The sequence below is a fragment of the Coloeus monedula genome (genome assembly GCF_965178545.1).
Source record: "Coloeus monedula genome assembly, chromosome: 24".
Lineage (NCBI taxonomy): Eukaryota > Metazoa > Chordata > Aves > Passeriformes > Corvidae > Coloeus > Coloeus monedula.
The window spans coordinates 100,653-128,481 of record NC_138804.1 but is presented as its reverse complement, the minus strand read 5'-3'; the positions used below and the strand labels follow the sequence as shown (position 1 = coordinate 128,481).

At 53.6% G+C, this 27,829-nt stretch overlaps 3 protein-coding genes across 9 annotated transcripts in view; 2 read left to right on the top strand and 1 right to left on the bottom strand.

Annotated features, from left to right (window-relative positions):
- PHACTR4 (phosphatase and actin regulator 4) overlaps positions 1-1,652 on the top strand; it is a 65,397-nt gene extending 63,745 nt beyond the window's left edge. For all 5 annotated transcript variants that reach the window (XM_082296508.1, XM_082296509.1, XM_082296507.1 and 2 more), the window contains one exon: positions 409-1,652. In XM_082296508.1, coding sequence (XP_082152634.1) covers positions 409-424 — 16 coding nt within the window. In that variant the 3' untranslated portion in view covers positions 425-1,652. The remainder of the gene's footprint in view (positions 1-408) is intronic.
- Positions 1,653-2,027: 375 nt separating this feature from the next.
- RCC1 (regulator of chromosome condensation 1) lies at positions 2,028-10,780 on the top strand. 3 transcript variants are annotated; one of them, XM_082296422.1, is made up of 13 exons: positions 2,028-2,046; positions 2,260-2,305; positions 2,711-2,750; positions 3,049-3,107; positions 5,744-5,821; positions 5,924-6,111; positions 6,663-6,842; positions 6,924-7,020; positions 7,597-7,719; positions 7,909-8,064; positions 8,312-8,431; positions 8,826-8,978; positions 9,535-10,780. In XM_082296422.1, exons 4-13 carry the CDS (start codon positions 3,074-3,076, stop codon positions 9,708-9,710), a joined length of 1,305 nt encoding a protein of 434 aa, XP_082152548.1. In that variant the 5' UTR covers positions 2,028-2,046; positions 2,260-2,305; positions 2,711-2,750; positions 3,049-3,073; the 3' UTR covers positions 9,711-10,780. The 3 variants fall into 3 exon arrangements, with proteins under 3 accessions (XP_082152548.1, XP_082152547.1, XP_082152549.1); XM_082296421.1 differs by having other exon boundaries at positions 2,041-2,305; XM_082296423.1 differs by lacking the exons at positions 2,028-2,046; positions 2,260-2,305; positions 2,711-2,750; positions 3,049-3,107 and adding an exon at positions 5,330-5,366.
- A 7,487-nt stretch (positions 10,781-18,267) lies between these two features.
- On the bottom strand, positions 18,268-27,020 carry OPRD1 (opioid receptor delta 1; the record flags this gene model as incomplete). The annotated part of the gene is made up of 3 exons (XM_082296569.1): positions 18,268-18,800; positions 19,520-19,869; positions 26,767-27,020. 3 exons carry the CDS (start codon positions 27,018-27,020, stop codon positions 18,268-18,270), a joined length of 1,137 nt encoding a protein of 378 aa, XP_082152695.1.
- Positions 27,021-27,829: the final 809 nt, after the last annotated feature.

Genomic DNA, 27,829 nt, shown 5'->3' with positions numbered 1-27,829 from the left:
AGAGCGGGTTGTTTTTCCTTCAACTGGGGCTTCCATCCACTGCTCAGAGTGACCAGTGGCAGGTTTGAGGTGTGTCTGAAACCAGTGTGAAGCTGCAACTGGAGTGAGCTTTTCTGGGGCTAGAGAGCTGCAGCCACAGCCATGGAACACCTTGCTAATGAGTTACCTTGGATGTTATCTGTGTAGTCACCTCTGGATCATGGCCCAAGTGATTCTTTTTCTTCCAGCTCTATGTGGCAAAGTTGAGTGCAGAGCACAGGAGGTGAAATGGTTTGATGTTAACAGCTTCCCTGAGGGCTGAGAGTTCTGAGACAATTCAATTTACTCTCTTTGGCCATCTGTAGTGCCCAAGTAACCATTTAACCTGAGTTCCAAGGATAACACTCAGATTTTTCACTTGGCTTTCAGGTACCATCGACCTTAATATTCCAAGGAGGGAGCAAGAAACCAGGAGGCCTGGAAGTTCTCTGCATTCCTGTCCTAGGCAGTACAGTGAGGGTGGAACCTCGGCTCTTCCAAGATTTGCCTTCCAAACATATCTGGAAAAGGGCTTTCGGCCGGGGAAGGGGAATCCTGTCTGAATGTAGCATTTCACTGGAACAAACACATCTCTCATGCCATCAGGCTGGAACTGACACTATACCTCGTGTGGCTCAGCAATATGACTCTGCCAGGAGACTGTGCCCAGGGGAACGACCCCTTCCTTCCCCAGTTGTACAGACTTGTCTTGGGAGTGCAATTCCTCATTTCCTTCTCCTTTCCATGAGGAAGGGAGGAAAAAAAAAAGGCAGCTCTAGTGTTGGGAAGCTGAGGAGAGCGTGTGCTCGGAAGCACATGTGTGTATATTAGCTATGTACAGAGAACCCTGGCAGACAACTGACATGGGACTCGGTATTTTGGGGGGAGGGTTTGCTTGTTTCTGTCATGTCCTTAATGCCCTGAATCACTACTGACCAACAGTTTGTTGTCCTGGAAGGGAATTGTATAGATATTAACATATGCTGCATCTTTTTGTAAAAAAAAAAAAAAAAAAAAAAAGAAAAACAATAGATGTATAAAACATTTGCTCTGCACTCTCTCACACTTGCTGTGATCTTAATAACAGATCTTGAGATATCTAGGCTTGTTTAACAAATTACAGAACCAGGAAAAATGACTGTTGCCTTTAAAAAACTTTTTAATTTGAGGAAACTGTGTGAGAGTAGTCAGTCCTTTTTACTGTGGCTTTCTCTCAGATCTTTTTTACTCTCCCAAATCAGGGTTGAAGCTTGCCTTTTTCTCATTTTTACAGCTAAACCTACTGGAAACTTGAAAATTTCACTGTGTGGGTCGAAAGGAGGGGAAGAATAGGTTTAAGAAGTGACCTTAAAAAGGGGGTATTTCTCTTCTGAGAGAAAAATTCGTCCTAAATGTGGGTTTAAAAAAAAAATCTGGTATGGGCCACTGCTGTATTATACACCAAACCGAAACCATGTGAGAATGCCACTGGGGTGGGAGAGGGGGGAAGGGAGAGAAGAACTTTGCCTTGTTCATAGACCAGTGTGGCAACATGCGGGCCCTGGCCCGGCGCCCCCTGGGGGCTCTTCCCTCACGGCATCCCCTGTACAGCCGCCATTACATTGTATATCAGTCTCCTCAGCAACAGATTTTAATTATTAAATAAAAGTATTTTAGATCTTTTTTTTTTTTTTTTTTTTAAACCCTGCTCGTGTGTGGTCGTGTCCTATCAACTGCTCTCAGTAGGGCCGGGACCAGCGGCTCCTGAGGGGGTGGGGGGCGGATCAGCCATGGCGCCACCTCCCCTGAGGCCGCGGCTTTTCGCGCCTTTCCCACTGCGCGTGCGCCAACCGCCCTTCCATCCAGTGCGCGGGCGCTGCTGGCCCCGCCCCTTTCGCCGCGCGTTAGCCCTGGCGCGCATGCCCGTAGAAGGTTTGGCCCCGCCCCTTACCCGGCAGCGCACGCGCACTTTGGCACCGCCCCCGCGCTCTATAAATACCGCCGCGCGGCGCGGCCGGGCCTCTTTCTGCCTGAGGAGCGGTGGAGGTGGTAAGTGTGGCTCGCTCGATTTGAACCCTTTTTACCCCTTAGCTTGCTGCGGCGTGAGGTTCTAGTGGCCGCGCAGCGCGGCGCTGACAGAGGATGCCCGCTGCATCCCCTTTTTAACGCAAAAATATGCTGTGAGTTACACGTGGCTGTGGGCTTTGCGGGGTCACCCCACGCCACCTCAGCCGCCCCCACAGCCGTTTGCTTTTCCTGCAGGTTCCACCAAAGCCTCTTTGCCTTGGTCCGTCCAGCTCGATCCACCGTGAGTATCCGTTGTGTGGGCACGCCGTATGGTCGGCGGAGCGGGGACGCATGAGGGCTTGGCGGTCGAGGTGGTTATAAACTATTTTAAACAAGGTCCGACGTGGATATCCGGAGAAGTCGCTCTCTCTCGGCTCTGTCCGTGTGGCGCACGGGAGCGCAGGCCCTCGGGCCCATGACGTACAGTCCCCTTCCACGACGTTGGAGAACAAGCCGGGCCCCGAGCCTGCAGCCTGCATATTCCTACTGCTTCTCTGAGCCCTTGGGCCGTGACAGAGGAGACAAACCATGCAGGAAACACTGACGCGCGGGGTGGGACGGGGGACACGTGCGGAGCGGGGAGGGAGACTGAAAAGGAGAAGCTCCTGAGCAAATCCTTAAAGTACCTTTTTTTTTATATTTCCAGTCCCAAAATTGAGAATTTGAGCGGAGCAGGATTTTTGAAGGTAATAACTGCGTTTAAAATGTAATATTGTGTGCAGTTTCGCTTTTTTCTTTAAAACTAAACACTTCAAATAAGTTAAATCTGCAATTCGAAGATGCTTATAAAAAAGTTGAATCGGCTTTCAGTGATACTACAAATAATATAGGTGATCTTTAAAGAGGAAAAAAAACTGGTCATGAATCTTGGCACAAAGAAAAAAAAAACTTGCTGGAGATAGGGCTTTAAGTTGAATAAAATTATTTATTTGTTTAATGTAGGATGTGAGAAAATAATTAAAAAAAAAATCTTTCTTTTCTAAGATACTGCAGAAACTGCTGGGACAAAATGACAAAGAAAAATGCGCCTTTAGTGCGAGAGGGTGAGTATATTAAAGAGTCTGCCCAAATGAGGTGGCTGCCTAAGTCCTGTTGGTGCACTGTGTGTAATCAAAATGTAGTCACAGGGATCAAAACGGGATGGAACCAGGGGTACGTGAATGTAGTGGCCTTTCAAAGCTTGTGTTGGGAACACGAAAAACTGCTGTGTGTGTCCCTGCTCCCTTGGTGGGATGTGCACTCCTGGATTTTTTGGAGCAGGGCCTGGAGTTGAGTACGTTGTTGGTAAGCTGCACGGGAAGGAAAGACAATCCATGGGATGTGGGATTGGTTGAAAGGTACCTGGAAAGTCAAGGGCAGACTTGGAGTTGGCTGGCCCAGCAAGAACTAGCTGCTTTTGGGGTGCTTTAAACTGGGGATGCATGGGAAGGGGGATAAAGGCATGTGTTCTCCTGTGGACTAACTTGACAACCTTCCCATCTGTTCGACCTCGTGGGGCCAGGATGTTACAGGGGAGGTGATACTGAAAGTGGATGGGTTATAGGACGTGGGTGGGAGCAGCAGTTCGTATTCAAGCCCTGAAATACAGCCGTACTCTTCTGTTGGTATCTAAATCCGTATCTGGCTACAGTAGACAACTCAATAAACTGAATTTGCTTTGGCTTGGTGTGTGTTTTTGGTGAGTGATTGGAATATTACGAAAAACTTCATGCTCCTGGTGGTGCCTCTTCCTTGTGTAGCAGTGTGATTCTTGTGTGCCATCTCAGAGAAATGAAGGGTGTAGAAATGCACTGTGATGCTCTGGGCTGTATTGGGAGCAGAACATACCTTCAGGTTTGGATTATGTCATGGCACAAAACCCTTCATGTTACCTAAAGTGAGAAGGGTTAATGAAGTCTGCTGGGGTGTAGCTTGGGTGTGGCTCGGGGAGGAAGCAGGGTGAGGGATCACACATCCCTTGTTGGCACCTTTTTGTAAGGGGAGTGATGCTGATGGGTGGGTTTGTGGGAGGTTCTGGTGTGAATTGGATGAAATGGGTACTGGCAGTTGGTGGGATGTCCTGTCCTTGACCATAAAATTCCCCAGGGACAGGATCAGGGGATGCATGTGTATCTGCTCATCAAAAAAGTCCCAACACAAACCTGGGATAAACACTATGGTTGTTGTGCCTCTCCTGGAACATTTTCCAATCACCTGGGATGTGGGTGACCCCTTGGGATCAGGGTCTGTAAATAAGCAGATGAGGCTGGTGTATCAACCAAAATACAAATAGCTTGATTTTATGAGTAAATTAGGGCCATTATGGCCAAATGCAATCCTCTGGTCTGGACCATCCTGGGGGCTGGATTTACATGTTAACTGGAGCGGAATTAATCAGTGGAATAAGGGCGATTCATCCCGTGTGATGAAGGGGAAACTCGGAAGTTAACTGACCTCCAGTTAACCCAAGAAGTTTAGTCTGGTTCCTGTTTCAAGAGGAAATGGATTTTCCACATTAAGCAGCAGCAGATTTCTGGAAAAGGTGGGAGCTCAGACTTGCTGGATTGCAGTAGTCTGTTATCATCATTCTGTGTGTTAAATGGCCATTTTTTTGCAGCGGCTCTGTTCCATCACGGCTGGCTGCGGCCTTACAGGCTGGAGGCACCTCTGGATGTTAAAGGCAGCAGGGCAAGTTACTGACACGGATTTATTGCCCGGGGGCCAGCGTTCTGGCCAAGGGTGGCACCTGTCAGCCCTGCCCTGTGTTGCCTGTCCTGTCTTTCTGTCCCCTTGTTCTGCATTACCTGTCCTGTGTCCCTGTTGCATCCTGCCTCGCCTGTCCTGTCCCGCCCTGTCCTCCTGTCCCGCCCTGTCCTCCTGTCCCGCCCTGTCCTCCTGTCCTGCCTTGTCCTCCTGTCCCGCCCTGTCCTCCTGTCCCGCCCTGTCCTCCTGTCCCGCCCTGTCCTGTCCCGCCCTGTCCTCCTGTCCCGCTCTACCTGCGGGGAGGAGTGACCTGGCCGGGGGGCCGCCGGCCGGCAGGGGGCGCTGCGCCACGCGGAGCCCTTGCGCGCGCCCCCGCGCATGCGCAGAGCGGAGCGCGGCGGCGCTGGCGGGCGGTGAGGGAGCGCGGCGGGGTCGGGTCGGGAAAGCGGCGGGAGGGATCGGCCGGGTTGGGGAGAGGGCGATGAGGACACGGACGCGGACACGGGCGCGGCGGTCCCGGCGAGCCCCGGGCCGCCCTCGGCGCAGCCGAGCGGCCGGCAGAGAGAGCTGCAGGCGGCGGGAGAAGCGGCCGGTCGGAGCCGCGGCCTGTGCGGCCCCACGTGAGGCGGCGCCGCGGGGAATTCGAACGGCGGGAAGGGGCGGGGGGCGGTGCTCGGGCCATGTGGAACGGGGAGTGCGGACGCGGCTCGGCTCGGATTCTTCCCTTTCCTTTCCCCCTTTTCCCTCTTCTCCTTTCTTTTTCCCTTCCCTCTCGCTTGCCTGGACCTGAAATCTGGAGGGGTTCACGTCCGCATGAGGTAGGGAGCATGGATGAAACAAGGGAAAACTTTCGATTTTCCCAGAGTAGGAGCAGGGATCGATGTTTAAATACCAACTCAGTCACCACTCCGTCAGGTGGCTTTTTAACGTGCGAGGGGACACCCCAAACAGTGACAGCCCAGTGGGTGACTCCTGACAGGCTCTTTTTGGTGTTTAGATTCCAAGATGCCGGGGAAACGCAGTGCAAAAAACCCGGTGCCAGAAGAAGAGTCTCCTGAGAGGAAGAAGGTTAAAGGTAAGAAAAAGCCTTGGCAATTTTCCTTCCACTTTCCCAGGGGTGATCTTTACCAGGAATCTTGTACCCCCACATGTTCTTTCTCCCCCTCCCACCCCACAGTCAGCCACCCATCACACCGCTCACAGCCTGGGCTGGTGCTGACACTGGGCCAGGGTAATGTCGGCCAGCTGGGCCTGGGTGAGGACATCATGGAGAGGAAGAAGCCAGCTCTGGTCACGCTGCCGGAGATGGTGGTGCAGGTGGAAGCCGGAGGGATGCACACAGTGTGCCTCAGCCAGACAGGAAAGGTGAGTGCAGTGAGTTCTGGGGTGTGTTCTGGAGCAGGGGGTCGGAATCACTGCTCTGCCTACATCTTGTTCCAGCTCTGGGAGTGAGCATAGTCTCACATGGATCACAAAATTTTAGGGGGTCAAAAGGAGGACCTGAAGGGAACCTGCAAGAGAATTGGAGAGGGACTTTGGACAAGAGCATGGAGTGACAGGACAAGGGGGAATGGCTTTATACTGACAGAGAATAGATGGGTGACACTGCCATTTTAGGTGCAATATTGGGAAGAAATTCTTCCTTGTGAGGGTTGTGAGGCCCTGGCACAGAGAAGCTGTGGCTGCCCTATCCCTGGAAGTGTACCAGGCCAGGTTGGATGGTGTTTCAAGCAACCTGGTCTAGTGGAAGGTATACCTGGCAGGGGATGGGCTGAGATGAGCTTTAAGGTCCCTTCCAACCCAAACCATTCCATGATTCTATGATAATTTAGTCTGGTGAGTCTCTGTCCCCTTACTTCATACTCAGCCTGTTGCCCCTCTGGGCCCCATCCTGACCACTTGCACCCTATCTGCAGATCTACACCTTTGGCTGCAACGATGAAGGTGCCCTGGGACGTGACACCTCGGCTGAAGGGTCTGAGACCTCTCCAGGGCCGGTGGAGCTACAGGAGAAGGTGGTGCAGGTGTCAGCAGGGGACAGCCACACGGCCGCGCTGACTGAGGATGGCAGGGTCTTTGTCTGGGGCTCCTTCCGGGTACGCTGATTCCTCAGGTGCTGGAAGCTCCACTGGTGGCTGCTGCTCCTGTGGCTCATCCCTGTGTCTCTCTCCCCTCAGGATAACAATGGAGTGATCGGCTTGCTGGAGCCCATGAAGACAAGCTCCATTCCTCTGCTGCTCCAGCTCGAGGCACCTGTTGTAAAAATAGTTTCAGGTGAGCAAGGCCCTGGGGTGTGCAGGGTCAGGCAGGTACACAAGGCTGTTGCAACCCTTGAGGAAGGGCCAGAAGATCCATAACCTTTTCCTCCCTCTTGACTTGCTCTGAGCCCAGTACAAGGATGTACTTGCTCATCTCTGACTCTCCAGAGAACAGACCTTTTAGTCCAAACAGATGTTTTAGCCCTACCGGATTCACATACTGAGTTAATATTTGACCAGTCTGATGTGGAATGCCTTCCAAGAGTGGCCTGAACTGTGACCCCGTGGGGCCAGAGCACTTGCCCTCTAATGAGGCCTGGGGAGGCTGAGCACAGCAGCCAGGGAGCTTGTCCAGGGCCCAGGGGAAGTTGGGGCACACCTGTGTCCTTACACCTTCCCAGAAAAACTGCTTTGAATTCCTGGGAATTGGGAAGAGGGAGATCCTGGAGTTTTAGGTGGTGGCACAATTGGTGTCAGGGTATCCAGTGCAGTAAACCCCGCAAGCTGGGACAGCTGGGGTTTACCTGTGGGATCTCAGCCCCCAGGGCTTGCTGAAGACTTCTCCCTCATTTCCCTTTCCTTCATCTCCCAGGGAATGACCACTTGGTGATGCTGACAGTGGACGGTGACCTGTTCACGTGTGGCTGCGGGGAACAGGGCCAGCTGGGCAGAGTGCCAGCATTCTTTGCCAACCGAGGAGGACGAAAAGGGCTGCGTGAGTTAGATTTGGTTCTCTGAGGTGCATCCTTTGGCTCTAGTTCTGCCCTTTGCAGAGGAACAAAGGGACCCAGTCCCTGATGCTCATGTGTAATCAGTGATCTAAATGCAGTGAGCCAGATCCTTAGACGCAGGGAGAGGGTGTAAATCCTTAGTCCTTGTATAACACCTTGTCTTCTGCTCCCAGAGCGGCTGCTGGTACCCCAGCTTGTCCCTGTCAGAGGCAAAGGGAGAAGAGGCAAAATGCGCTTCCAGGACGCTTTCTGTGGGGCATATTTCACCTTCGCCGTCACGCGTGAGGGACACATCTATGGATTTGGCCTCTCCAACTACCACCAGCTGGGTGAGCTTCACCTGTGTCCCTTCAGATTTCCTGCCAGTCTAGTGCTGCCCTGGTCGGGTGGGGAAAGCTGCTGGGGTGCCCCATATTCTAAACACTGGACACACTGGAGCTGGAAATGGGGCTGGAGGGGCTATATTGGTCTCTGGCAGGGTGAGCCCCAGGGTGGATGGCTCAGTGCCGAAGCTTGGCCTGGGCTGTCCGTGCCCGTGGACCTGATCAGCCCGGGTTTGTGCGTCCCACCCTGCAGGGACCCAGGACACCGAGCCCTGCTTCTCCCCGCAGAACCTCACGTGCTTCAAGAACTCCACCAAGTCTTGGGTTGGGTTCTCTGGCGGGCAGCACCACACAGTCTGCGTAGACTCCGAGGGTGAGTAACAGTGTGACAGGTGGGCTGGGAGTCACACAGAGCAGGATGGGGAGATCCCATGGCTCTCATCCTGGCCAAGAAGCTGTTGGGATTAGGGTGATGTGCTGGAGCCCTCCAAGCCTTCAGTGTTCAAGGCAACAAGGCAGCAAAGGGAAGCTGACAACAGGAACCTCAACTCAGTTGTGAACTCTGCTCTTGCACCTATCCACGTTATTGATTTTGGGGAGCTCAAGGGTCTCTATCCCACCCTCCCCCTTCTGGTTGGGTCTCAGGGTGTGGTATGGAGGAGTGATGCTCCTTCAGGACTCGGGCCTGGGAAGAGGGTCCAGCTGTGGCCCTGCTGCAGCTTCTGCCCCCCTCAAGTCACCTCTCCCATGTATCCACTGTGCTCCAGGTAAAGCCTACAGCCTGGGCAGGGCGGAGTATGGCCGGCTGGGCCTTGGGACAGGGGCAGAGGAGAAGAGTACACCCACTGTTATCCCGGAGCTCCCCAGCATCACCTCGGTGGCCTGCGGAGCGTCAGTCGGTTACGCTGTCAGCACTGATGGTGAGTGCCCGGGTTTGGGAATACTGTCTTCTGTACCTTCCTCACCCCTCATCCCTCCATCCAGCCCTGCAAACCGTCACCACACACTGCCAGCAGGGTTGGGACTGGAGCCAGGTCCTGGTGCTGATCGCCTGGGGGCAGCTGGGCAGTGGCTGCTCAGATGTGTTTGTGGGCCTGTGGCAACAGCGTTGGTCATGTGGTGTTAACCAGGAGGGGGTTGTTGGCCTGACAGTGTCTTCTCTGACTCTGCTGATGGCAGACCTCTGTGCTCTGGGGCTGCATTTGCCTGTGTGCAGTGTCTGCAGGAAGGAAGGTTTGGAGTGGGCTGTGGGTTTAGTTCTCTCCCCAAAAAGGATAAAAGTGCCTTGGCTCTGTGATGGAACATCTGTTGGAGTTGCAAGTCCTCCTCCTCTTCCTCTTGCTTGTGTTTCTGACACACAGAAACTCACTGCCTGGGTGCGAGGTCCCCTTGGGTGCTGGCTCCCCTTCCCATTCCCACAATGCTTCCCACTGTGCATCCACTTGGAACTCAAAACTTGCTTCAACTCTGTTGCAGGACGAGCGTTTGCCTGGGGAATGGGCACTAACTACCAGCTGGGCACTGGGGAGGAGGATGATGTCTGGAGCCCCGTGGAGATGACGGGGAAGCAGCTGGAGAACCGGCGGGTACTGGCTGTGTCCAGCGGCGGGCAGCACACCGTGCTGCTGGTCAGTGACAAGGAGCAGAGCTGATGAAGCCACGCCGCAGCCAAGCCCAGCAGGATCACAGCACCCCCAGACCCCCCCACAACTTCTGCCTGGCTTGGGGAGCCGATTTCCTGGGGAGGGCAGGAGGCTCATGGAGCTGGGCCCAGCAGCACATGCGTGGCTGGAACAGGGGTGCCCATGGGTTCTCCCTGCAAGCGTTTGTCTGTTTTCCCGTGGTTCTGGGTGCTCTGTTGGCTCCCCGGGTCAGCTTGGTCCTAAACTGATCCCAGTTCTGTGCCTGGATGGATTTCCACTTCTTCTCGTCTGGTTTTTTAACATTTCCCGGCTCAGCAAAGCCAAGGGTCTTGTTCTTCACTCTGCAATCAGGTTGGGGTATCAGTCTCCCTGAGGTCCCACTGTTCCCCAGACGTGGATGCTCCTCCACCCCCTTGACCTAAGTATCTTACACCTCTCTGGCCTGGATTTGTCTGCTGCCACCCCCCAAACCCCTCTGAGCCCATTCCAAGGGCATCTCAGTCCAACGGGAATGTTCCCAGGGAGCTCTATCCTCTAATCCAGAACTTGTGGCTGCTGCGGGGATATTCTACCTGATGAGGAAGAATGCTGCTGGTTGATGCCTAGCACACTGTGACTGCTGGAAAAGGGAAGGGAGGCTCCTGCCTCCCATCCATCAAGTATCTTAGCTGACCCCCCTCCCCCCAGGCAGTGAGGCCAGGAGCAGGTTCCTCACTCCCCATGGCCTGGAGCAGCCATCTCCAGCACTGCTTTTTGCAGTCCTGGCCAATCCTTCTTTCCCATTGCCTTTGGAAACCCAACCAAATCCATCCCACGGGTGGGAACACTGTTACTTTTAATTTTTTTCTCTTTCGCTTGCTGAGGAAGGAGCTTCATTTGCTGTTAGGGCCTTGCTGAGCAGACACAAAGACCTCAGCTATGCATGGAGTCGCTGGAAACAACAGGACGACTCCTCCCCGTCGCCTCCCTGATCCAACTGGTTTTGCTTCCTGCGCCCAGCCTGCCCCATCCTCTCCTTACAGGAGGTGCCTTCCAGGTGCCTGGAGTGAGGAGGGGTCTGCGAAGAGCTAAATTATAGCAATAGGAGGTGGGGGTTGTGGCTGCGGAGGGGGGGGGGTCTGGGATTGTACAATGGTTCAGAAGGGGTTGGATTTTTTAAAAAAGAAAATGTATTTTGGTTGATAAATCAAGGCAGAAAGGACAGAAAACTCATCTTTTAACATTTGGAATAAACTGAGTTTTGATAAACCCAGGCTTTTCCTGTGCTTTGGATGGACAGTTCTCCCGTGGGACCTGCTGTGGCTCTTCGGGACAGTCGGGATGGGTGGCTGCGTTGAGGGGTGCTGTCGGTCCCAGCTGTGTCTGGGTGTTCTGTGCAGGGGGGGGACATGGCCACGGGATGGCAGCAGGAGAATGCTCTGGCAGCTGTTGGGCCACGGGGCTGGGAGAACCGGGACAGGGAGAGGGCATGGTCCCCGTCGTCTCTGTCACCCTCTCTTTGGTTCCCTGCCTGTCTGCTGGGGCACCCCGGTGTCTTTGGGTCTCCAGGGACACAACCAAGCCGTGGCACAGCTGGAAGGATCCTGGCATGTCTCTGCTGGGTGCTCCCAGCTGGAGCTGAGCCAGACGTGTGTGGAGACTGGAACCCATGGGGCAAATTTCCATATCCTGGTGTGACTGGAGCCCCAGGTCCTGTTTACACTTAATTCATTGGGCAGGAGCAGGTTCCTTAATGAGCCTCTGGGCAGAGATGGGCTTTGGGCACTGGAGTGCCTCAGGCTGTTGGCAGCTCTGCTGCTCCCATGTGGGACAAGCTTGGATTTACAATCAGGGATGGCTCAGCGGGTCCAGCACTAGCTGGGGGGCACCCACCTCCCATCAGGTGGGTTTGTCTTGGTGGTTGCCGTCCTGGGCTTGCAAAGGACTCTAAGCGTGAAGTTGGGATGTGGGCCCACGGGAACGTTGTATTGCCAGGGATCGAGCCCGTATTTCGCCATCACTGCAGGCTGAGCCAAGGGCAAGTGCTCCCTGATCCCATGGCTACTTCTGCTCCCTGGGGACCACTACCATCTGATGCTCTTCCGTGAAATGTGACCTGCTGGAGACCGATGGAGAAACTGCTTCCTCTCTTGGACTTGATTCCCAGCAACAACATTTATCCAAAAACAGCCTCAGCTGCCAGGGAGCTGGGAGCCAAGACCCCACATCTCGGTGCTTCCAGTTCCTCCCTAGCCCCAACACTGGCAGGTTTTTACATCTATATCTCCCACATTTGGGCAATTCCTTGCAACAGGAACAGGATCAGTGGTGGCACCACTGTGTGGTCACCACAGGGTTAGATCCTGCCAGGAGCCAATGCAATTCCCTGCTCCAGCTCCTGCAGGTGCAGAGAAAACCCAGATCACTCCCAAATGCGATGGGATTGTACCCATCCTTGTGGGGCTGGTCCTGTTCCTGGAAAGGGGAAAACATGTCTTTGTGAATGGGGAGCTTGTTGGTATTTTCAAGAAACAGGGGGAAAAGGGCTGGGGGAGAACAGTAAGATTTAAAATATTCAGAACTGATGAATCAACCGTTGTCTTGGGAGCCAGAGTGACGCTTCAGTGGGAAACTGCTGGAAACTGGGGGAAGGATGAGCCCCCACACAGGGGGGAGAGGGTGGGCGAAGGAAAACAGCTTAATTGAGGAAAGGGAAATGTCTCATTAACGAGTTTTTGTGCTCACAGAGTGAATTGGGGGCGTTTTGAGGGTGAGGAAGGAGGAATTTGGGTCCTGTAGAGCCGATGGACTCCTGGCTATGTCAGGATCCAGCCTCAGTCCACGGTGGAGGTTTTCCAGTGCTGACACCTCCAGACCCTCCCTCATCCCCAGTTGGCAGCTCCAATCCCACACTGTGGTCTCCATCATTGCTATTGGAAGTGCATAAAAGGCTTTTGATTTACAGACAAAAGCTGGGAAAGTGGAATTTGAGGACTTTAGCATCCATGGAGGATGAAGCCTGGTGTGGTGTGAGGCTCTTTTGAGACCAGAATAAAAGCACTTTGAGTGTTGTCTGCGGGGTTTGTGTGTTTGTGAGGGATTTTTTTTTTTCATGTTTTTTAACATGTTGCTGTTTTAGATACAAAAATTCTGCCTATGCAGTGGTGCTGCAAGATCTGCAGGGAGGGGATTGCGTCTTTCAGGAGGGTTTAGAGGGTACTGAGATTGCTTTCTTGTTCTTCCTTTCCTGCCTGTAAGAGGAAATGAGCCTTAATTATGGCCAAGCTGCCTTCGACAGGGTTTAATGATGGGTCTGCAAGTGACAGAGTTTGGTCATTCCACTGTGCTGTCTCTCCCTGAATCCCATCATTAAGGCTGGTACCTGGCCAGTATATCCCAGGATAACTGGCGTGTGCAGTGCTCTGGTAGAAGAGTGTCTTGGGTCTCTTTGGGATGAGAATTGGGCTGAAATAGTGATGTGGAGGTGTCTCTGCCCCCTCCCCAAACTGCTGAAGTCTTGGTTCCTCTCTCATTACAACAGGCCAAAAGTAAGGAAAGTCTCACGTGGCTCACATGACTCCTGGGAGCTGGGGAAGGGGATCCTGGCTCTATCCCTGCCTGGATGAGCCCCAGCGCTCACACAGGGTCCCAGCCAGCCCCCATCCCCTCCCTGCATGTCTTTGCTCAGAGAATAAAACAGTATAAATTAAGTAGAATTTGTAACCCTGAAAGAAGAAAACAAATCCTCTAGGAATTATTCATAGTGATTTCTTTTTTCCCTGTTAAATGATGAATTGCAAGACAAGAATCTCTGTAGGGCTGAGAGCCTGGATCCACCCCAGGCTGCTCTGGGGTGAGGAAGGTGGGAGATATTGCTCCTGTCCTCCCCAGGAAAGCCAGATCCATTCATTTCCATCCACATATTAATGCAATTCCAAAGTCAGCCTAAACCTGCAGACAAAGAAACTGGCATCATCATAATTAATCACATGTGTAATAATAAAGCCCAACACATCAGGGTTCATTATTTGGTGGATAAAAAAAAAAAAAAAAAAAAAAAAAAAGGGGAAAAGCATGTTTCCTTCAGTAACACAGGTTTTTGGGCTGCAAAGGTCCCTGGAAATAGCTGGTAGGTGTGTGGCAGCTCCCATGTGCCAGCACAGGTTGCTGCATAATTAATCTGGGCTGGCTGCTGGTTTAACTGGGCTGTGAAATCACTGGAGTCAGTGCCTGGCTCAGTTTTCCCAGGGTGCTGGGTGATGGAGAGGGGTCCTCAAGTGGTGCTGGAGCACTGATGCCCTGGCTAAACAACACCCCCAGGCTGGAAATCTGGTTTTCACATCCACTCTGTGCTCTTTTATGGTTTCCTCTTCTTTGGGAACTCAGAAACCTACACAGCAGAAGTGATAAATACCTTAAAATCCAAAGTCTCATTAAGCCAGAGCAAAGTTACAGGCTCCAACACCTGTTTCTGTTGCTTTTTGCTAAATCCACATTTACATTTAAATTACAAATGTAATTTGGGCCAGAATTTTAGCTGCTAGACTTTTAAAATAAAATTCTATCTTGATGACCAGTGGCAGAGGAGGTTTTTGGTGACTAGGGCTTGCAAACAATCTCAGCTAAAAGGCTTTGAAGGTTCACGAAGGTGTTTTTCCAAGTCCAGGTGAGTTTTTAGAACTTGAATTTAGAATCATGGAATGGCCTGGTTTGGAAGGGACCATAAAGCTCATCCAGTCCCACCCCCTGCCATGGGCAGGGACACCTTCCACCACCCCAGGCTGCTCCAAGCCCTGTCCAACCTGGCCTTGGACACTTGCAGGGATGGGGCAGCCACAGCTTCTCTGGGCACCCTGTGCCAGGGCCTCACCACCCTCACAGGGAAGAGTGAAGAGTAAATTTAGAGGTAGGTCCATCAGTCCTCAGACCACCCTGAGCCAGACCCTGCCCATTTTCAATGCCTGGGAATCACAAGACAACTGGAAACTGCTTCCTAACTCCGATTTTATTTTACTTTATTATTTTAAGTTTTAGAAAGCAGGGTTCCCGTACAGAAATGCCATTCTAAGGCCAAAATCCTGAGGGCTGGAGCTGAAAATAGTGGCTGAAGTGCTTTGTGAGGTGCTGTGGATCCGGCATATTCAGCTCCATCACGCATGGAGCTACAGTGGGAGGCATGATGGGAGGCCTTGGGGTCACCTTAATTTCATACAGCTATAGACAGACATACATATATATTTATAAAAGTACACAGAGAGTTCCCTCCGAGCATCCTGCCTACAGCATGGCTCAGTCTGGGCAGGCAGCATCTCCCAGTGCTGTTTCCCTGGACTAGGATTTGTCCCCAGTTTCCCAGCCCAGATGAGGGGCTGGAGGAGCTGGTTTTTAGGTGGAAAGAAGCTGGATCATCCCCCAGATCCCTGCTGGGATGCTGTTGGAGTGGGATGATCAAGGTCCATGTCACCCCATATGCTCTGGCATGCTGCTTGCCACCTATTTTTCCCAGCAATATTCTATCTTTCTTTAAGTCAGCAAACCTGAAGCTCAGGAAAGCTACACTCTTTGCTGTGCCCTGGGCTCCAAGCTCTGCCCAAGCATGGTGGCATTTTAAAAACTAATGACTTGAAGCCTTTTAACCCACTTTAAGGCCATGGCAGTCACGCTTTCCAGCAGGCTGGGAATTCAGCAGATGAAAACAAAGGCCCTGTGGAGATGGGGAAAGCGGGGGCTGAGCTTTGTGGGGTGGCCAAGTTGCTCATGAAGCCCCAAGTCAACCTGCAGCTCCCAGCACTCATGGTGGGGGGGATTCTTGCCCCCCCCCCCCCCCAATGTCACGTCTTCGATGGGACTCTGCCAGGGCAAGGATGCTCCATCCCTGATGCTGGGGTTCACTTCCCCTGTGTCCCCCATTCCTCCCTGTGCTGCTGTGGGAAACACTGCTCTCCGTTGTTCCATTCCCAGCCTTGAACATGGGGTTGGTTTTTACGGGACACTGAGGCACTGGCTAAGACAGCTTGAAGACATCACTGGTATGGGGTCATCACATGTTTTAGGGGTACTCCACAACTTGAGATACCAAGCTGGAATTCAGCTTCATGCTGGAGCTTGGAGTGAACTCCAAAAAGTCCTGCTTCACAGCATGGGACATCCCACCCCTGGAGGAGCACCCAGCCTGCTGGGACACCCTGAAATCCCACTATGGCCAGGTCTCTGTCATCAACCAGCTCCAAACCCACCACATGCTGCTGAGGGTTCTGCCCCAGGGTGGGTAGAGGTGGAGAGCTGAAGGATGGTCTCCAACTCCTTCTGGATACCTTAGTCCCTCTTCTCACAGAGCTGAAGCTCAGCTTTATGTAACCCTAGGGATTTCCCCCAGTTCCTGCCCTGGAACTGATTGTGCTTTCCCTTATCTGATGCTCCATGAGCAGCTGGGCTTGTGGTAGCAGGGGGTGAGGAGCCCAAGCACGGCCATGCCAGTAGTCCAGGACTCCATTCATGCCTACAAAGGGATTCTGAAGAGCCCCGGTCATGAGCTGGAGATGTCCAGGGGGATGCAGCACTGAGCAAGAGGCTTTTGCTTGTGGCACATTGACACGGTGCAGGCAGATGGGGAGAATCATTCACAGGCATTGGCGCAATTGATTTGAGACCCTAATGGGCAATTTCGCCCTATTTGATTCCTTTGAAAGAGAAATTGGTTTTGACTGCCTTGCAGGCTCTGTCTTTCTAACGAGGAGGGCTGCAATTTCCACAGTTCTGGAGAAAGGTGGGGCTGGTGAGGAGAGGTAATGGCTTTTATTAGCTTAAATTGATACAACTGGAGAAACCAGACACAAGCCAAGCTCTGCATCCAGCCCGTTAGCCCCAGGTGCATCTGGGTACTTGCCTGCTTCCTCCAGCTGTATCAATTTGTTCTCTCAATGCTATTACTGCTTCCTCCAAGCATGCTTCTCCTTGGGCTGTCTGAGTGCCTGGGAATGACAGCGGGAAGATGAGGGAAAGGAAAAGTGGTGGCTCATTAATGTGGTGCAGGGCTGGAGGGGAGATTCAGGGAGTGGGAGAACCCCCCAGTTATTGTTCAGCTGCAGATAATGTGGTCAAGAGGTCCCTGGACAGTGATTCTTGCAGGATGCATTGGGAGTTGGAGTTCAGCCATCCCTTTGGAGGGATGCTGTTCCACCCAGATGAGAGTTGAAATACCCAAATCTCTGCCTCTTGTGGGTGCTTTCTTGGTGCCTGCACAACCTCTGTCTCTGCTTGGGGAACTGTGAAAGGGAGGTGAAATCTTTGTCATCTTCTAAAAAAACCCCCACAACCCCATCCTATCCTTTTTGTCTCTGCTATGGAAAGCTGGGCAGTGCTGTCGTTCATCCTTCCCCTGGTGGGCAGGGGAGGGAAAGCCCTTGGTGCAGCCTGTTACTCCATTCTAATTACTTTAGCACTGCAAGAAACAACTCCAGTTCCTACAAATTACTCCCTTAATGAGGTTCTTCTTGGGCTTAATGACTTCATCAGTTCCCTGTCACCCTGATGGATGCTGGGCATAGGGAATTTGGTATTGGCACACGGATATGGGGTCAGCTTCAGATGTGGCCTGCTCCATACCCTGCCCATATCCATATTCATCACATCCATGTCCAGGGCAGCCTTAGCTGCACTCAGAGGTCTCTAAATAACACAGTAATGACATTAACAGTAGAAAGTTTTCTCCGGGAGCAGTCCCAGTTTGAAGGACTCCAGGAGAATTTTTACAATGGATCTGGAGCTTTTTGAAAACAGTATCTCTGAAGTGGCATAAGTTTCTCTTCCCACCTCTGGTCGTCTTTTGGACACAGCTCAGAGTGGGATGGAATAAGGTCCCATGATGCGGTAGAGGAAATGGCCTCAAGTCATTCCAGGGGAGGATTAGGTTGGATATTAGGGAACATTTCTTCACTGAAAGGGTTGTCCAGCCCTGGCACAGCTGTCCAGGGCAGTGGTGGAGTAACCATCACTGGAGGAATTTAACCATCAGTGTGTGCATGTGGCACTCGGGGACGTGGGCTAGTGGTGGCCTTGGTAGCTGTGGGAGAGTGGTTGAACTTGATGATCTATCTCGAAGGGCTTTTCCAACCTGGATGATTCTGTGATCCTGTGATCACTTCCTGGCACAGTTCCCTTCTGCCATGGGAGTGTTTCCACTCTCGCCATGGGCTGTGGTGTCATCCTGGCCCATTCAGGAGGAGAAGCATGTGGACATTGCAGTCCTGGTGCCCTGGGCTCTGCCAAGAGCCACGTGTCGGAGGGTGACAGCCCTTGCTGGGTTTTGTTGGTTGAGGTGGTAGCAGCAGTGGAGCATCTTTGCCCAAGTTGCCTCTTTTTCTGGTCCTCTCCCTGCATCATTTGGTGAGTCCCAATTCTCCCACTCTTCTTTCCCAGGACGAAAAAAGTTTTTGCAGTCAGTCTGTATGCAAACCCAGCAGTGTTACCGAGCAGCGGCCAGGCCACCATTCTGCTAGAACTCTGTGGTGGTGACCTGGGTGACTTCTGAGCGCAGCTCGTCTCCTCCATGTCCCCGGCAGCCCCGCTGGGGGCTGCCCACTTCTAGTCATGCTGGCTTGTTGCGGGCTTCAGAAGGGGTGCAGGTGGAGACATGCTCCCGCGTGGTGTTCCTGGCACGGGAGAAGCTGTTCTGGTCCACACGGGCTCGGAAAGGCAGGCAGAACTCTCGGAAGCACCTCTTGAAGTTTTCATCCAGGAAAGCATAGAGGACAGGGTTGAGGCTGCTGTTGGTGTAGCCCAGGGCGATGCAGAAGTGCAGGCTGGCCACCACGTAGGGGTTCTTCTTGTCTATGTCCACCAGCGTCCAGATGATGACAAAGATGTGGATGGGTGTCCAGCAGATGATGAAGGCTGCCACCACCACCAGCACCATGCGCGTGATGCGCCGTAGGTTGCGGTCCTTCTCCTTAGAGCCTGACAGGAGCCGGACGCTCTTCAGGCGAAGAATCATCAGCCCGTAGCAGATGGTGATGACCAAAATGGGGACCAGGAAGGCAAAGATGAAGACACAGATCTTGGTCACGGTGTCCCAGTATATGGGAGGATCAGGAAACTGGAGAGTACACAGGACCATCCCATCTGTAGGAGAGAGGAGGGTCAAAGAGGGAGCTGGTAGAGTGTCTGCTGAGAATATTCTGCCTTCTGCTCAGTCATGACTTGTTAAAACCCCAGGGAGATGCATTCTTACCTGCCTGCTCTTGGCAGAGGCTCCCCAGGAGCTCTGTGCCATCAGACCCCTGCCCACAAGACACTGAGGGGATGCAGTGGATGCAGTGACCCTGGAACCTTTTCCCTGCAGAGCCTCCTGGGCCATTCAAGGTCAATCCTGCCTTCTCTCAGCCCCCATGGTGGACACATCCCCATGTCACCCTCCACTGAAATCTGTCTACTTCCTCAAGATGCCCAGAGCTTTCCCTAGCAGCCAAGGGCCAGCATCCCCACACAGGAGCTGCAGATCTTAGTGTGGGCCACTTGGAGACTTTGCAGCATCCCTGGGGGTGTTTATAGGCAGATGATTTGCACTCCAGGAGCTGGGGAGAGGCACTGGTTGGACTGGAGATGGGGAAAGTTTTGGCATCCCTGCCCTTAAGGGGAGGGGAGGACAATTTCTGGGACAGTTTCCAAGACAGGAAACAGCACCACAATGCTTTTTCCAAGACAGGGAACATTTATGGTGTCATGGAGAGGTGCCCACCACTGACCACAAATCTGCTACAGGACCAGAGGTCAAGTTTGCCAGGTCACCCCTGGGATGGACCAATGGGAGAGGAGGGGAATGTGTCCCCAGAGCCACTTGCCTTTTGACTTGGTGACTGCCATGACCATGATGGGCACCCCAATGAGGGAGGAAAGCACCCAGATGCAGACATTGATGATCTTGGCTTTGGCTGGCGTGCGGAAGTCCAGGGCCTTGACTGGGTGGCACACAGCGATGTAGCGGTCCACGCTCATCATGGTGAGGGTGAAGATGCTGGTGAACATGTTGTAGTAGTCAATGGAGAGCACAACCTTGCAGAGCAGCTCCCCAAAGGGCCAGGTCTCCATGAGGTACTTGGCGCTCTGGAAGGGCAGTGTGCTGGTGGCCAGTGCATCGGCCAGCGCCAGGTTGAAGATGTAGATGTTGGTGGCTGTCTTCATCTTGGTGTACCTGGGGGTGGCAGAGAAGGGAGATGTTACAGGTGGTCAGGACACTTGACGTGATGAGGAGGGGGCACAGCCTGGCTGCTCACGAAGTGACACCAGCCTTGGTAGGCAAAAGTACGTGTTGTGGCATGCCTTTCTGCAGCACCAATGTGCTCAGCAACTTTCCAGGTGCACCAGGGAGCACATTGAGGAAGGACATGGAGCTGTTGGAGCAAGTCCAGGGGAGGCCACCAAGACGGCTAGAGGGATGAAACACCTCTGCTATGAGGAAAGGCTGAGAGAATTGGGATTGTTCAGCCTGGGGAAGAGAAGCTTCGAGGTGGCCCAATTGTGGCCTTCCAGTCCCTGAAGGACCTCACAAGAAACATGGGGAGAGACTCTTTACAAGAGCCTGGAGTGACAGGGTATTAGATGGGATATTGGGAAGAAATCCTTCCCTGTGAGGATGGTGAGGCCCTGGCACAGGGTGCCCAGAGCAGCTGTGGCTGCCCCATCCCTGCAAGTGTCCAAGGCCAGGTTGGACAGGGCTTGGAGCAACCTGGGGTGGTGGAAGGTGTCCCTGCCCATGGCAGGGGGTGGAATGAGATGAGCTTTAAGGTCCCTTTTAACCCAAGCCATTCTATGATTCTATACTTGTGTTCTTGTGTGTTGAATTCATAAAATCACAGAATCCCAAAGTGATTTGGGTTGGGAGGGACCTTAAAGCTCATCTCATTCCACTTGCCAGCCACGGGCAGGGAGCCACACACCACATCCTGGTATCTGAGCAGGGGATGACGTTCGTATGCGCTGTGCTGGGACCTGCAGAGCATGGCTTGCCCCCAGCCACAGTGGTTTTCCTTCACCTGACCAGGGAGGTGACACTCATTCCACACCTGCTTTTGTTCAAAGGAATAAAGAACTTTCCAGAGGAGTCAATTCTCCAATGAGATTGATTTGCTCCATTTCTCTGAACCAGTTGCAAAATGTCCTTTATCCCCTCAACCCTCCTTCATCTGATTTTCTGCCCAGTAAATTGTGATTATCCAGCCTGCTTCCCTGTCAAGTTTGCTTGCAGAAATTGGATCGATTATCCCCGGAAACAGGCCATCTGGAAGCAGCCCAATTAGCCAGCCTGGAGCTCCAGAGCCTTTGGGGAAGCCTGGCTGTGTCCCCCAGGGCATTTGGGAAGGGCTGGCTCTGCTTCTGGTTCTTGTCACACCATGGCAAGAGAAATGCCTGGTCCCTCATGTCCAAACCTTTCCTGAAGGGATGAGGCAAAGTTATGGTGGATGCCAGAGCAGCAGGGATGGGTGTGTGTGGGGGTGTGTGTGTGTCCGTCCCAGGAGCATCCAGTCCTGCAAGTGTTGGTCAAAGGGATGCTTTGAATGGCGTGGTGGCTTTGAAATAGATACTGAGGGATCTGCTGGGCACCCCCAAAGGGCAACACGTGTGGGGTGGGAGCAGCTCTGTGGAAGACCCTGCTCTTTGCAGGGCTACACTATCAGCTCCAACTCTTCCTGGGCTCCCTTCCAGCGAATCTCCATTGCTCAGAGCATCCTCCCCAGCCCCAAGTTTCTTTAGATGCACCCTAATTAATTAATAACAGGGTCAGTTTGCACAGAACCATCTCTGTGCATGGCTAACCTGTCTGTAGCAGCACTGGGGTAGGGCACGGAGAAGGGAGATGACCCCTTCGTTGCTGGGATGAAAAGATTGTTTTCCTTGGAGTACTTATGAAATAGAAAGTGACTTCTAATGTGTGTGATAGAGGTGAGACAGTTTTAAACTGACAGAGGGCAGGTTTAGATCAGATAGGAGGGTGGTGAGGCCTTGGCACAGGCTGCCCAGAGAGGCTGTGGCTGCCCCATCCCTGCAAGTGTCCAAGGCGAGATGGGGCTTGGAGCAAGCTGGTCTAGTGGAAGGTGTCCCTGCCCATGGCAGGGAGTGGAATTAGACGGGCTTTAAGGTCCCTTCCAATCTAAACCATTCCAGGATTCTGTGATAATTGGCACAGCTCATTACATGTCAGGGTTACATGGAGTAAATTGAAGTGGGGGGATTGAGTAGCTCCCATCTCAGGTGGGCCTGCCCTGGCTGGAGTCCAGGAATGCAGGCTGGTGTGGGAAAGAGGCTCCTGGGATTGCTGGTGGTACCCAATCTCTTCCCGTTATTCTTTCTCCATCTCAGCAGGGTCAGTAGAGTGTATTGGTGGGGACAGAGACCCACCAGATACCACTGTTGATAGAACTGGGAACTGGAGCTGAAAACCACATTTTTCTCTGGGAGAAAATAGAAAATAGCAGTTTAACCCAGCTCCCAGCTCCAAGAGCATTCCCGTCTCCTTCACCACGGCTGCAAATGGCAGCCCGTTGCCCAAGGGTGGAAATATTCGAGCTGAGCTTTTTTTTTTTTTAAATTTAAATATGGCATTAGAAATGCCTTGTCCTTGAAAAGTCCTTTTCAGTTCTCTTTAGTGTTATTTTCCAAGTGCTTTTGCAGAAAAGTTTCCTTCCAGGTTAAACAAAAAGCTGAGAATTTGTGGTATTGTCAGGTTTTGCCTCTCCTATGTGAACAAACAGTCAGTTCAGGTAGATTCACATGTCTTATGAGTAAAAATCCAGTTATTCCTTCCACAGTCTGCCACATGTGCTTGACTGTGCTGGGTAAGCACTTCCCAACCCCCTGTGAGATGTGCATGGGGTGGGGGACTGGAGGGCTGGAGCTGTCACCCATCCCCAGGCAGGACGGGGCTGGTGAGGGCAAAGCAGTGACTGGGATAAAGGAGATGATTGGGATGATGATGGAAATGGCTGGGATGTTGGGTGAATGTCTGGGATGATGGGTTGACTCTGATGATGCATTTGACTGCAATGATGGGGATAACTGGGATGAAGATGGGGATAACTTGGATGATGAAGAACATAACTGGGATGATGGGGTTGACTGGGATAATGGGGATGACGTGGGATGGTGATGGGGATGACTGGGATAATAAGGATGGCAATTTAGCCTCCAGCACTGGGGTTTTGGGCAAGATGCATCCCCCTCCAGGCTTGTTCTGAGGTTTCAACCCCCTGCACAGGGTGGGGCGTCCATCCTGATGACCCTCCTGAGCTGCAAATGAAGCTGCTGCTCCAGGAAAGAGGTTTATTGCCCACATTAGAGCAAACCATCTACTGCTGCTGATGGAGCTCCCCAGGCTGCCAAACCCATTGCAATTAAGTGAGTGCCTTGATTGGGAAGTTATGCACTTGAACGGAACAATGTGGGAGGTGTTGATGGAGAGAAGAGATGGGAGGAGATGGGGCAAGCACAGGGCAGCTCCGCATTTCAGTCTCGACTCCCAAGTAGGGACCCCCTCTCCAAACCTCTTGGAAAATACATAAGTGAAAGAAAAGTGAATAATAAGTGAAAGAAAAACTCCCGGAGCTGCTAAAAGCTGCTGCCTGAAAGAGCCTGGCTTGACAAAGCCTGCACCCAGGTGTCCTTGCAGCCTGTGCGGGAGCTGGTGGGGGGCTGATGGGCTTGGTGGGCATGAGGGCACTTGCAGCCCCGAGCTCAAAGCTGCAAATTGCTTCCATGGGTATTTTTAAAAGCATCTGAGCATGCAGTGGCAATGGCAGTGCTGGTCAGAGCTGAGGTGGGGTGGGTGCTGGATGTGCTGGGCTCTCTCCAGCTGTGCGGGTGGGTTTGGCTGCTCTGGAGAGGGATTTATTTGCGGTTTGGCTGTGCTCGGCTCGCGGTGTGCCCATTCACAGAGCTATGTGCCAGGGTCCTGAGTCTGCATTTGCCAGCTCCTGGCACTCATGGACTTTGTGGCAAACTCAGTGTAGTCCCTGAGGTCCCTGACCCCTAGGATGTGCTCCAGCTGTTCTTGCAGACTGCCTGGATCCCAAGGGCACTGGGAGGTGGCTCTGGGAGAAGACCACAAGGCAAACACCCAGAATCTCCCTGGCAGTGATGTCCAAATCCGAGCCAATCCCATCTCACAGTCCTTTCTTGCATGGACACAGGTCTCCCCTCGTCCTGGCCTAAACCCTGACGACATGGAGGAACTCTGACAAGGACCTCGGGAAACTCCATGTGGCTCTGGCCATGGAAGGGGCGAAGGCACATGTCTCTGCAGCCCCTCCTGTTCCAGGAGCTTGGAGGATGATATTTGCTCATTTCATGGGAGATATTCCCCATCCCTGGAAGTGTTCAAGGCCAGCTTGGCTAGGGCTTGGAGCCACCTGGTCTAGTGGAAAGCAACCCTGCCTATGGCAGGATAGTGGAACAAGATGGTCTATAAGGTCACTTCCAACCCAAATCACTCTGTGATTCTGTGCTTAATTCCATCATCAGCTAGAAAATGGGAGCTAGAAGCTGTGGTGATGGGATCTGTGGATCTGTCAGGCTTGCTAAAGCCTGGCTAACGTGTGGTTATGCAGGGAGTATGATAGGGAGGATGTTGTTTGCACATGAAATCACTCTCTTTAAAATGCCTTCCCCCTCCTCTCTGAGCAGAACCACCTGGAGGGGGTCTAAGAACACTCATCCCTCACCTGACATCACTCATGGCATCTGTCTCTGCTGCAATTACCTCCATTTGCTTTTTCAGACCAGGGTTCATTTTTAATGCCACCTTGAGTGGATGAAAAATCCCATTAGGGGTCAGGTTGGGTCAGTGAGTGACTCCCCCATCCCCTTCCCCATTGCCCACCCTCTTGGATGGTTAAAAACACACAGCAGAGCCCTGCAGAGAATGGGGAGCAGGGACAGCAGAGCCTGATACCAGGGTGATGAGCACTCCAGGGTGGCTAATGGACACGTTTCAGGATGGTTTCCTTCCCTCCGGTGAGTCACCATAATTATTTGTGCACCGACAGTGCCGGGCTGTGCTGACCTCCTGTAACAATAGCTATGGACTGAAAGGCATGGGGAAAGGAGGGTGGAAATGGTTAAAAAAATGTGAATTCTGGGGGGTTTGTTTAAATCCAGCCACCAGCTCTGGTTTGGTTCCAGGGTTTTGGCCAAGCTGGGGTTACAGCACCACCTGAGGCAATGGGAATTGGGATTACCCCACAAGTTCTGGGCCACCAGGATCAAGCCCCCTCCAGTGCAGAGGGGGTGGCTGCGAAGCCCAGGCACGCAGTGAGACCCTTCTGCTCCCTCTTGCCAGGCGGGAGGCGTAGGGGTCTGTGCCCTCACAGAGTGTGACTGCGAGTACAGCTCCATCCTTTGCTGCTGGCAGGGCTGTGGAGGGGCTCTGTCAGCCCTCACTGCTGGCACTGGTCCTGTGCTCTGCAAGATTTGAGCTTCATGGCCCTGATGCCATGAAGATTTTTTTGCCTTTTCTTGTATACCCCTGTTATACCTTTTTTACAACTTCTGTATTGCCAGTGCTTTTTGCCTACATTCTTGGACTTGTTTGTCAAGCTGAGAGACTCAACATTTTAGAAGCTTTGTAGCTAGGGATCGGTGTGCCCCAGAGCCCAAGGTGCTCTCCAGAACACATTCTGTAAGCTCAGATAGAACCATCCAGGGGAAGGCTCCTTGGGGAGGGGGGCTCACTCGAGCCTCTCATTGGGGAATTTCTGATAGATATGCTAATTAGTAAAATCTATAATGTTATACCAGATCTTTTAGGGGTGCATTTTGCAGTGTGCATTTTGGTGCATTTGACCTGGACATGTGCACCTGAGGATCCTTAAAATAAATACCAAGGTAAAATCCCTTTTCCCTTCTAACTGTGTATGACTCTTGATTTTAAGACCAGGAAAAGGCATCAGTCCCATTTTTCATGTCAACCCATCTTATCCAGGCAGGACCAACCAGTGTCTCACACAAAGGGACTGATGAGATTTTGTACCTTAGCACAAGTGCCAGGCTGGATACAGCAGCATCTTGCCATGCCTCATCTTTAAAATGGGGGATATTTGGGTCACGTTGCTTGTCTTGGGGTGCAGAGACCCCGCAGACCCCCTCTCTGCCCAGGGAAAGCCTCACCACAGGTGCCAAGGTCTTGGATGGAGCCCAAGTGGGTCTCTCCCACATTAAGGGGACCAGAGGACAGCTCAGCTGTTGTGGGAGATGGGGCTGGGCCAGGCAGTTTCTGCTCTTTGCTAGAGAAAAACAGACGTCAGGCAGCTGCAGGAGGTGCCGGCACAAGAAGGAACTGGGAATGGGCTGGGTGGGTAATTCCCACTGATGGAGTGGGGTGGCAGCAGTGGGAACCCACCAGCCCCTGGCTGAGGCGGGGGTCTGGACCCACCCTGCAAACAGGGCAGCTCCCAGCCCGCAGCGTGACCAGCCCTGCGGCTTCTCCTCCTCACAAAAGACAAGGGGCACCCGCTTGTGTATGTCCGCGCCCCCCAAACACAGCTCCCTTGCACCACCCGAGCTGCCCCAGGCACACACGGCCTCTGCTCTCACCCCTCGCACAGCACCTGCGGCCCCTCCCTCCCCCCCCTCACTTGCACAGCTTGCACACGCACTGCTCCACACACATCACACCCGTCTCGACGCTGCCTGGGCACAAGCAGCCGATGCATGCCCAACCCTGCTCCTGCTGCTGGCTCACTCTCGGAGCACACTCACACCTGGGGCAAACTCACACCCAGTGCAGACTCATACCTGGTGCACACTTACTTCTGCTGGTTGACACACGGCACACACTCACCCCTGTGCACACTTTCTCTTAGTGCAAACTCCCTCCTGGTGCACAGACGATCCTGGTACACACCCACTCCTGGTGCAAACTCCCTCCTGGTGCACACCCACTCAATGCTACACCTTCCATGTGCTGCACGCTCACCCCTGGCACACCTTGGCTCCATCGGTGCTCTCGCACTTGGGTGCCCACTCACCCCAAGCGCCCCCTCGCTCCCTGCACACACCCCACCCCTCGTGGGCAGCGGCCGGGGTGCCCAGCTCTCACCTGACGATGCCGTACATGACCAGGACGTTGCCCAGCAGCCCCACCACGCACACCACGGAGTAGAGCGCAGTGATGACGATGGCGATGAGGATGGATGTAGCGTTCTTGGCCCGCTGCGGGCCCGTGTCGTTGACCCCGTGTTCGGGCAGGGGGACCCAGGCGGTGCCGTTGCCCCAGGGGGTGGCAGTGGCCGTGGGCAGCACGGATGGCAGTTCCGCGGGCACATCCATGGTCACGTCCGTAGGCAGCTCCATGGCCCGCGGGCGGCCGTGGCCCCGCTGGAACCGCCGGGCGCATCCGAGCACCGCGGGTTCGAGTCCCGCTCCCGGCCGGTGACGCCGCCGCCTCCCGCACCCGCGCGGGCCGGGAACGCTTTATAAACCCGCGTGTCCCCCAAGCCACGTGGGGCTGGGGGCGGCCCTGCTCGCCCGCCCGCCCCCAGCCCCCCCCCCCCCGCCTGCACCCCTCCCTCTCCCTGCCTGCTATTCTCCCCCTTGCTCCCTACCTGTCCCCCCCGTCCCCGCCTTCCTCCACCTCGGACCCTGCCTGCCTTTCCACACTTGGCAGGTCCTTGTCTTCCCTCCAGAGTCCCGTTTTCCCCCCATCCCTGCCTGCCTCGTCCCATGCTTCCATTCCTCCCGTCCTCCCCCACAGATCCCTCCTTGCGCCCCCCCTCCCCTCCCCTCCCCTCCCCTCCCCCAAGCCTGTCGCTCTCTCTCCCCATCCCTGCCAGCCTTCCTTCCCGGTTCTTGTTTTCTCAGCCCCTGCCTGACCCGCGCTCTCCCCAGTCCCTGCCTCCTTTCCTAGCACCCAGTTCCTTACCTGCACCCCCTCTCCCCCATGCCTGCCTCTACCTCCCCTCCCTGCTTGTCTTACCAGCCCCCAGTCCCTGTCTCTCCCCCCAGCTCCTCCCGGCTCCTGCCTCCCCCCCGTCCCTGCCTGTCGCCCATCCCCGGAGCCGGCAAAGGCTTCGGGGGCGGCCCCGAGCATCTGGGGGTTCCCGAACTGGAGGGGAAGTGCGATCGATCCTGGCGCTACGACTGTTTTGGGTTTTCTTTGTCTG